This window comes from Lygodium microphyllum, chromosome 6, assembly GCF_053477565.2.
Source record: "Lygodium microphyllum isolate KBCC chromosome 6, Lygodium_microphyllum_v1.1.10, whole genome shotgun sequence".
In the NCBI taxonomy this organism is placed as follows: Eukaryota; Viridiplantae; Streptophyta; class Polypodiopsida; order Schizaeales; family Lygodiaceae; genus Lygodium; species Lygodium microphyllum.
The window spans coordinates 21,474,165-21,484,817 of NC_141140.1; the positions used below are offsets into that span (position 1 = coordinate 21,474,165).

The window sequence follows — 10,653 nt, forward strand, 5'->3', positions numbered from 1 at the left end:
GTTTTGCAATGGATTCCATAAAACTATATTTATTTGTCAAGGCTCGTATGCAAGGTTGATTCCTTGTGTGAGAAGTTCACGGGGACGCCTGTCCTTTTCGGATATCATGTTCATTTAATGTGCATGTGGGTGATTCCACAGCGGGTGATTCTACAAAATACATATTTAAATTAATGGATATTTATGAGTTTAGAGTGCACTCATATTAAATGAAGATTAGGACATAGTTTTAACATATTTATTTATTTTGTAGTTGAAGACTGCTAGGTATTCACTTTTGTCAGTTTAATTTTATTATTTTCCAACAATTGTGAATGCTTCAATTGATGTGTAGAGCAAGCAACGGTGGTGTTGGGAAGCATTGGACAATAGCGTGTATTCAGATTACCTAGAAGAAATTATCATTTTTGATGGGTGCGTACCTTATCATTAAAGGCATGGAGCTAATATTTATTTAGGCACGATTATTTATTGAAGCGCTTGACAAATATTTATTATTTTGTATGCGTGTAGGTGCTTAGTTTAAATATTTCATTATTAGACATTGTATATGGGCACAGTCCGATTTTGGGGATGCCCAACAGCCTTATTTTTAATTTGGAAAAAAGTAGACACAAAAGCCAAAGCATGCTAATTGTAAATTGGGCTATTTTTTGAGATTGGAGATTAATAAATTTATAAATACATGCCTTGTGGAGCGCTCACACAAGGCATAGGGGGAGATTGTACCCAGTTTATCTTTTTGCTTCATATCGTGCAAAACCTTCTTCTTGCTTTATGAGTTTTAGTAGAGTTCTTTGTTCTTGGGGACCTTCCGACGTTCGCTATGCATGCATCCATCATCCGATTTGTGTATCAATGGTATGATAGCAGGAGGCATATTCCACGGTGGATTCCGTGAGGTTTTGCAGTGGATTCCGTAAAACTATATTTATTTGTCGGGGCTTGTACACAAGGTGGATTCCTTGTGTGAGAAGTTGACAGGGACGCCTGTCCTTTTCGGGCGTCATGTTAATTTAATGCGCATGTAGGTGATTCCATAGCAGGTGATTCTATAAAATATATATTTAAATTAATGGACGTTTATGAGTTTAGAGTGCACTCGTATTAAATTAAGGTTAGGACAGAGTTCCAACCTATTTATTTATTTTGTAGCTGAAGATTGCTAGGTATTCACTTTTGTCAGTTTAATTTTATTATTCTCTAACAATTGTGAATGCTTCAGTTGATGTGAAGAATAAGCAACGGTGGCATATATTTAGATTATCTAGAAGAAATTATCATTTTTGATGGGTGTGCGCCTTATCATAAAAGGCTGGTGCTAATATTTATTTAGGCGCGCTTATTTATTGAAGCACTTGACAAACATTTATTATTTTGTATACGTATAGGCACTCGGTTAAAATATTTCATTATTGGACATTGTATTTGGGTACAGCCCGACTTTTAGGACACTTTATTCTTTATTTGGGCAAAAGCAAACACAAAAGCCAAAGTATGCTAATTGTAAATTGGGCTATATTTTTTAGCTTGGAGATTAATAAATTTATAAATACATGCCTTATGGAGCGCTCACACAAGGCATGGGGGAGATTATATCCAATTTGTCTTTTTGCTTCATGTCGTGTAAAACCTTCTTATTACTTTATGGGTTTATGTAGAGTTCTTTGTTCTTGGGGACCTTTCGACACTCACTACGCACGCACCCAACATTTGATTTGCACACCAGAGATGGACAAGATCCCTTACGCATCCGCCATAGGAAGTTTGATGTATGCCATGATAGTAGCCACTTGTCATGGCATAGCATTTGCAGTGGGAATTATGGCACGCTACATGGCTATACTTGACAAATGGCATGGGGATGCCTTCAAGGGTATCATGAGGTACTTGAAGGGCACAATAGCTATACGCATATGTTATGGTGGATAGGAGTCGTGGGGTACATTGACTATGATTACGCATGACATGCATGTCTATCTCTAGCTATGTCTTTATCTTTGCTGGAGGTGTTGTTTCTTATATGTCTAGGGTGTAGAAATGCATAGTCCTCTCTATTATTGAGGCCGAGTATGTTGCAACCCCACTGAGGTTTGTAAGGAGGCTCTCTTGTTAGGCCATTTGGTGGCAAACCTTGCTATTATTGAGGTGGTCCCTACATTGCATTCAAATTCTATGAGTGCTATCTAGTTAGCCAAGAATCTAGTCTTCCATGTGAAAACGAAACACATTGAAGTGTGTTATTACTTCAGGAAAGAGGTCATTGAGAATAGGTTTGTTGACCTTATGAAGATCTCAACTGTCCACAAATCCTGCAGATTTGCTTATGAAAAGTTTCTCATTAAAGCGTTTTTCCTTCCTTAGGAAGTTGATGGGCATTGGATGAGATAATGTCTTTTCTCATCTTATTGTACCTATATACATTTGTATCTTGTCACTTTTTTCTTGTTCTCTTCTCACAGGGGCATATTTGTTAAGTGGGAGGTTGTTAGGGATAAAGGCACATGTGCCCAGCTGCCCATATATTACTATAGTACCCCACATACATGTACATTGTAGATGGTGGACGCCCATCACTGTCATTTCATTTTTTAAATTTTTCAGTGACATTTGAATAAAGGGAAGGCCAATCACACATTGTGATTGTTGGAGTCCCCACATCTTCACACACACACACACACACACACACACACACACACATCTCTCTCTCTCTCTCTCTCTCTCTCTCTCTCTCTCTCTCTCTTTTGCTTCTTCCACCATAGCTCTTGCTTCCACTCGCATGCTTTCACTTTGGGCTCACTCCTTTTATAATCAAGTAGGTCACAACATTTTTTGTAAGCTTTGTGGAATTTACTACCTATGGATTGGTACAATAGTATTGATTGCCCAATGAGAGGGGAATCCATCAGATATGGCTTCATTTAACATGTTTGCTAGGAAGGTGTTTAGTGGATCCATGTGTGTGAAGTGTGCAACAAAGCCATTTTTGGAAGTGATGGAGGGGAGGAATTGAGTATATGATAAAGGAAGTGGGTAGATAGAGCTAGTAATAAGCTCAAGAAATAGAATCCACATACCAAGGCATGAGGCAATACAAGAACTTGGAACATGCGTCACTAGTAGTGGGCATTGGTTCCCTCTCTCCAACACTTGCAAGTATAATGATGACTAAAGTGAATGAAGAGGAAAGAGCGCTTGCTTAAACATAGGCCAATAATATCATCATGTTAGCGAACCCAACAAGGGCTAAAAATAACAAGTTGGCTAGGGAAAAAGCTAGTGCCCAAAAATAAGGTAGCTAGTCACATCAGCTTTGGCACAACATAATAAATGCCCACTACAATATACACATACGCACACCTAAAATGCCTAATTTGCTAATATACACATACGCATACGCACACCTAAAATGCCTAATTTGCCTACAATATACACACACGCACACCTAAAATGCCTAATTTGCTAATAGCTCAATGTCTCTCGTAGCAATTTAAGCTTATGCTTGTTAATATGTTGGTTAAAAAATAAAAAATAAAAAAATTTGGTCCCCCCACATAGAGGAGACAACCTTAGCCACCTTGTGAAAGATGTGATGCAATCTTTATAATTGCTCCAAGGTAACATATGTTAGATGAAATGGAGATGTTTTGGTGGAGCAATTAAATTTGTAATTGAGGCATAGTTGGAAGGGAAATTTTGGTGGTTGATAAGCAATTGGAATGTTGAAGAAACTACTTTGTTAGATTTTAGATTGCTTTTTTTGAAAATTGAAGTGATGCTTTGAGATATTGTTATTCATATTAAAGGGTAGAGCATCCTAATGTCCACAAGTCGCCATTATCGGATGTGGAAAGAAATACATCTATGAACTCATGCACCCTGTCGAGCATCTGTGTGAGGGATTTGATGTTTGGCCATGGGGGGACTTGAACAAAAGACCTCTATGAACTCATGCACCCTCCCTACCAACTAGTTGGGAAATTCAACATTTGTGGATTATGGGGTTTGAACAAAAGACCACTACCAACTAACACACCCTCCCACCTGGCTAGGTGAGAGATCTGATTGTGCCAACTTTTTTGGCTGAAATTTAATATCATGTGGTCAGAGAGATGCTGTGTTGGTATGCCTCTCCCAAAGAAAACTCGGTCGCGGGTGAGAGATCTGATTGTGTGAGCTTTTTTGGCTGAAATTTAATAGCAATATGTTGACGTGGTCACAAAGATGCTCTCCTGGGATGTCTCTCCCAAAGAAAACTTGGCTTGCACACAAAGCAAAGTGGGGATTATACCTAGTCATCATGGTAATTATGCTCTAAAAATGGGCGAGTGAAGAGGGACAACAAGTCTCGAGAGAGAAAGGTGTGTAGGGCTCCTTTAGGTTTGGGATAAAACCCTTGCCAGAGGCTAGTTTCTCTTTCCCTCTTATTCTTCCCCTTCTGTCTCCTACTTCTTCTTCTTCTACATTCGTGCAGCACAGGAAGGATCAGAGACACAGCATCGATGGTGTCGCTAAAGCTCCAGAAGCGCCTGGCGGCAAGCGTCCTCAAGTGCGGGAAGCGCAAGGTCTGGCTCGATCCAAATGAGGTCAACGAGATCTCCATGGCGAACTCGCGTAAGCCGCTTCCCCAGTCCTGATGCAAACACAGGTTTTTTGCATGCTTCGTAGCTGCTGCTGCTGCTGCTGCTTCTTCGTCTTCGTTTTGGTTATTCAACGGCTCTAAATGCGTGATTATCATAGGCATCTGTCTTCGATTTTCATTCCTTTTAATACAAGCGGTGCTAAGAAAAGTAGTCGTAAAAGAATCCAGCGTGTGATCGTGCTATAATTTCTGCTGCGTCGTGAAATGGGACTAAGATAGTATAAGGTATCACATGCAATAATGTCCTGGTGCGTCGTGCTGAAATACAGCTAAGATAACATAACATTGGAGGTGCTGTAATGTTGCTCTGTGGTTACACACCCTTGCATTCCAGCTGCCCATGCATTCATCCTAGACTTATCATGTACTGTCTCGCGATATGCACTCAGATGTACTATCTGATAATGCAATTCTATTTCTGTCATACTGACTGCCAATACACTCCGCTTGTATATACTACATAGTCGCAATCCTTAGAGTGCAGGCAGTACATTCCATCTGCATAAACTACACATCAGATTCTTCACTTCCTGGGTATGGATTACATACTTGCAGATGGCATGGTTTGTATTGTGGGCAGTTTATGGAAGAATTAGGATTTCTGCCTTCTGAATTTGCAGTTGCTGCTGTGAATCACTTTGAAGGAATATCTGTTTCTTCAGTCTTTTTTACGGCAGGTTTGTTATGGAATCATTTTATCAGATCAAACATGAGAGCAAGTTCTGCATTTTTTTTTTCAGGCCAAAATATCCGCAAGTTGGTGAAGGATGGATTTGTTATTCGGAAGCCCACAAAGATTCACTCACGTGCAAGGGCCAGGCGAGCTCTTGAAGCAAAGAGGAAAGGCCGTCACACTGGATATGGTAAGTTGTCTATGTCTGGAGTGTGGTCTGTGCACCCTCCACAGATGGTCTCACCTGCTTGCTTACCATCTGTTAGGTAAAAGGCGTGGTACGAGGGAGGCAAGGCTACCGACAAAAGTGCTCTGGCTGAGGCGCATGCGCGTTCTCCGCCGTCTTTTGAGGAAATACAGAGAAGCCAAAAAAATTGACAAGCACATGTACCATGACATGTATATGAAGGTTAAGGGAAATGTTTTTAAAAACAAGCGCGTGCTTATGGAGAGTATTCACAAGTCAAAGGCTGAGAAAGCCCGTGAAAAGACTCTCACTGATCAGTTTGAAGCTCGTAGAGCCAAAAACAAAGCTATTCGTGAAAGAAAGAGTGCGAGAAGGGAAGAGAGGTTGGCACAGGTACAGTCTGCAGATACATTTTTTTGGATGTAACTTACTTTATATAGGTGCCTTGTACTTACTTATCCATGCGACAGGGACTGGTAGTTGAAGCAGCAGCTCCAGCGTCTGCGGTACCTGCTACCGAGTATGCAGCAATTAATAATTGTTATGTGGGTTTTCAGTAATGTAGACCTATTTGTAAGGTTGACTTGCTCACAATTGCTTTTTGTGTTCTTCAGGGCTCCCAAGAAATCGAAGAAGTGAATATTCTTTCAGAGGAGGAACTGGAAATGCCCTTAATATGCTTAGTTATCTGCTCTCTGACTGCATTCACTGGTGCAGAGAAGCCATGTTTGTGGTTGGGGGTTGTAGCTGTATCTCCAACCGATGAATTTTGTTGTGTGAGGGGTTTCTTTTCTGAAGTGATGAGTTGTCACTCTTGTAGTTACATTGCTACAATTTTCTGGCATGAGTTGAAGTATGATAAAATGGACATGTTTCTGGTAATGGCTCTCTGGTGGCTGGTTTATGAAATGTTTCACGATACATTGTATTTAGTATTCCTTGTTTTTATGCACTCACATGACAACTACGCTTGAAGCTTATTAAGGGCGAACTAGACCTCCTTCAAAAGGGCTCAATAAAATGGCAGCCTTTTCTTTCAGGATGCGAGTTTTTACTTATTCTGGTCCAACTAAAAGAGACAAACTGTCATACTGTGAAGCTTGTGAATTAAACCAAAGACATTAGCAGATGGATGGATGAGGTTATTGTTTTGATGTGAAGAATGGTAGCATTCTATTAATTGTTTCAAAGCAATCTTAATGACGTGGAGCTGAACGTCCTTTTTGAGCAGTGTATCATAGAAGCGATTGTTGCTACTTTCTGCGACTAATTTGAAGTGTGATGCGTGTATAGATTGCTTCGTAGTCTTTCTTCATCAGTTGATATGCAGATTTGCAGAAGATGCCTGCATAGCTGGCCATATTCTCCTCTCTCTTTCTCTCTCTCATATAGTGTGCAGGCAAGACAAAGGTGGACCAGGTTAAAATGGCAACCTTAATGTTGATGTGTATTGACCAGGTTAAAATGGCAACCTTAATGTTAATGATATACATCAAGATATGCATCCAACTGCGGCAAAGCTGTTGAGGCACTTCAGTGTTTTCACATCTGAAGGGACTTTCATGTGGATATTGGGTTTGTCTGTTATCATCCACATCAAAATAGCCCCACTGGCAAGAGGAGATTGAGGAGGAAAGTAAGAAGAGCTTCTCCTTAACTGGTTCCTCTCTTTCACATTCTCCGGTTGACAAGCTAACTTGCACATGCACACCTGTCAAGTAAGTGCACAAGAAGTGTTTTCACATCTGGAGGGAGTTGTATATGGATTTTTTGGTGCTGTGACATGGTAATTGTGTTATGTGCGTCAAATGGCTTCATTGCCAAGAGGAGATTGAGGACATAAGGGCTGCTCCTTAATTGCTTAGTGTGTGTGTGTGCACATGTTCCCTCTCGTTCCTCACATGCATGTGCACTCTCTCAAGCAAGTGCACAAGAAGTTTAGACATAAGGTAGAAGAGAGGAAGCTTATTCCTCACTCATTCTCTCTCATAGAAGCTCACGTGCACGTGCGTAAATAAGTAATAGTACACAAGTAGTTTTGATAGAAAGGTGGAGCCTTAAGCTCCAAAGTTTGCAAACAAGAGAGCTCTCTATTTATTAGGCTTGGGTTTTTAGGGGTTTCCCATTGAGTTGAACATACCCTTTTACAATCAGGCTTGTGACTAGTCCTTTTCTATTTTGCATGCATGTGACATAGTTCTAAGTAAAAAGGGATTGATAATATTTGGAACCCTCTTTAACAATTGCGAATCTTCTCAATGATATCTTGAGAATACTTTGCTATTTGCATGGAAGTGAGCTTGGCCCATTAGATTGTGTGTTTACAATCATCAAAGATGCGTTCGCCTTGAAAGAAATAATTTGGAAACATTACAAGTACATTGTATGGATGAGTGGGTCCTTAGATTAACATAGCTAGTTAGCTCTCTTGAATTCACCCCTTTGCACCCCTTTGATTTTCTTTGCTTTTGCTCTAGTGTCTTTAGACACCTTTCTCTTCAGAGTATAAAATGTTTGGGTACAATATTGCATCATGGAAGGAATTGGAATCATGAACTAGTGATATTGTATGAAGGGTCATGTATGGCATGTGGATGCTTGGGATGCAACATATCGAGAGGAAGGTGGTCTTAGTGTCGAGGCAGCCCTAAACAAAGTGATAGGATTCCTATCCAGGCTTGCCTCAAAATATTGAAGAGAATGCTTGAAAAGGGTGCCAACTCAATTATAATGGCCATTATAGGTGAGACAATCAAATTGTGGGAATTGAATGATGAAAGGAAAAATCTTGGCCAAAGGAAATTTCTAATGGAAGAAGGGTTGGTCTTTATCCTACATCATTAAGATGGCCGTTCCACTCATGTTTTAGAAATTTGAGAAGGGAAAAGTACAACATTGCACTTGGAGGAGAGAAGTCGAACCCTTGGAGGGGTATTTTAAAAACAGCTAAGCATTGGAAGATAAAGTTTTCTTGCACTAAATTGAAGATGTGGAAGAGGAGAGATGTAGTTTGTTTAGAAAATTGAAGATATGGAAGAGAAATGCACATGGTTTGGAAATGTATTCCATCCAGAGAACTGAACCTTGCACTATGAAAGATAATCATGAACAAATATCCCCACTTTGATTGACATGCCCAAGGAGTGAGGAGTTTATACACACAGTAGCATCTCTTCTTGAGGTGCCTTAAAGTGAAAAGCCTTTGGGTGTCTTTTAGAAGATGGATTAAATTTGATTGCTTTCATGACCAAATAAGCCTTAAGTAACTCTTTTTGGAAAGTTGGAAGAGTGGTTCGATTGCTTCATGACAAGGTTAGCTTTTTGGAAATCTTGGAGATTTGATTAAAGGTTCTCTAGATCCATATGGAATGTACTTAAGGCAATAGCTATTAGATCCATATTGGCCTTATGGATTAGGGTGAAAATCCCTATTGTTGCTTTTTGGACATTGAAAAATGTAAAGATGTCCATGTGGCATTCAAAGGCCTTTGTAAGAATGACTAGGTTTTTAAGGTTGTGCGTAAAGGTTAAAGCTCTTTTGGAGTATGGAAGCTTGCATGATGCATATGATAAGTGGTTGATGTAGATACTAGTATATCTTCACAAAAGTTGATGATATTGGCAATTGCCAAGTATAGAACTAAGCCATCAGCTTGATTCCTTGTGGAAAGTAAACACCAATGACAATTAGTATGCCTAATGTGACACAAGTTAAGCATGTTTTAACATTGTTGGTGCCTTACACACTCCAATGTACAATTTGCCTACTCAAAGCAAGCTTGCCTACCTCTTGCTTGCTACATAAGCATGCTAGCTTAAGTGTGCCTACTAGTGGCTTAAAATTGGATGTGGTAGCTTGAGCCTACCCCCCACCCACTAATAGCTTAAGACTTGCTATTTGCCTAAATTTGCACACTTAAAATTGCACAATGCATACCCAAGTTTGCATGCTTAGGAGTGCCCTCTATTTGCCTAGGATTGCTTGCTACCCAAGCTTGCTTGCTCTAAGCTTGCCTAACTTAAGCTTACCTACCTTAGCCTAAGCTTAAGAGTGCTACTTGGAAGCCTAAGATTACCTACACCTAAGCTTGCTCCACTTGCACTTAATTGGGCCTACTCACTCTCTATTATGTTGTTCTTTCATGGCTTGGGCCTTATGTTACTTGAGTTTTTCACAAAGGCTCTCAATTTTGGAAACACTTCTTAGGGTAAGGTTTCTTTTGTTGGGTTGGTCCAAAAATTTAGTGATTGACTTGGTGGACCACTTGAGTAAAGATTTCATAGTTGTTTTTAAAGCCATTTTCTCTTTATTTTTTTGTCATCTTTAACTTGCCCTTTTTTTTGTCTTCTCCCAATTTAGTAGTTGTTTCTTTGGTCCTCTTTTCACCTAATTGCTTGTTTCTCCTTATTTCTTTCCTCTATGTAGGTTTTTCTCCTCTCTCCAAAAGAGGTGGAGTAGAAATATTGGTGGATGAGTGCTCCATTGGTGGGGAGTGATTCCTTTGTGGTTTGCTTAGGCTTTTCTAGTAGTTGGGGTAGTCTTTCCAAAGATGTGTTGATGACCTTGGATGCTTGGGATTTTCTTACATTTCTAATAGTTGTTGGGGCAATCTTTACAGAAGGCCATGTTAAAGACCTTAGATAGTGCGATGCCACATATAAATGTGGATACTCCGAGATTTGGCTTGTTAACTTGTTGTCGAGGTTATTATTGATGACTTTTTGGGCTCTTTATGGGTTCATGGTCTAGCTCAATATATATAGGCCATTCAAGTTCTACATAACAATCCCTCTAGTCATTGTCTCTCATGAAAAGCTAAGCGGAGAGAGAGAGAGAGAGAGAAAGAAAGAAAGAAAGTTATATTAACGTCTTCTAAAGACCAAAACTGGCCTATGAGACAAACTGTGATACAACTGATGAGGTCCAGCTATCCAAAATAAAAGTGCTGAATGAAAAGCTAAAAACTGGAAACTGAAAATACGGTGCTGTGAGTGTGATAAGTGTCGTGTATGTGTATGTGCGTATGTAGCTCTGGTACTCTAGATAATGGCTACAAAAGGGGAACAAATGTCGGCTGTGATAGGGGAACAACTGTCGTCTGTGATAAAATGGTGCGATGTGTATATGTAACAGATGCAGGGAGATATACT

The 10,653-nt window shown here is 39.8% G+C and overlaps 1 protein-coding gene across 1 annotated transcript; it reads left to right on the plus strand.

The window, feature by feature from the left end:
- Positions 1-4,368: 4,368 nt before the first annotated feature.
- Positions 4,369-6,384, plus strand: LOC148034368 (large ribosomal subunit protein eL19y-like). The gene is made up of 5 exons (XM_087679312.1): positions 4,369-4,614; positions 5,383-5,505; positions 5,582-5,895; positions 5,973-6,022; positions 6,117-6,384. Exons 1-5 carry the CDS (start codon positions 4,503-4,505, stop codon positions 6,139-6,141), a joined length of 624 nt encoding a protein of 207 aa, XP_087535438.1. The 5' UTR covers positions 4,369-4,502; the 3' UTR covers positions 6,142-6,384.
- Positions 6,385-10,653: the final 4,269 nt, after the last annotated feature.

Excerpts from the sequence above, each read along its gene's own strand:
- LOC148034368 (XM_087679312.1), top strand. The coding sequence starts at position 4,503 with ATGGTGTCGCTAAAGCTCCAGAAGCGCCTGGCGGCAAGCGTCCTCAAG. Across the intron at positions 5,506-5,581 it reads AGGCCGTCACACTGGATATG|GTAAAAGGCGTGGTACGAGG; the intron begins GTAAGTTGTCTA and ends ACCATCTGTTAG. Across the intron at positions 6,023-6,116 it reads TCTGCGGTACCTGCTACCGA|GGCTCCCAAGAAATCGAAGA; the intron begins GTATGCAGCAAT and ends TGTGTTCTTCAG.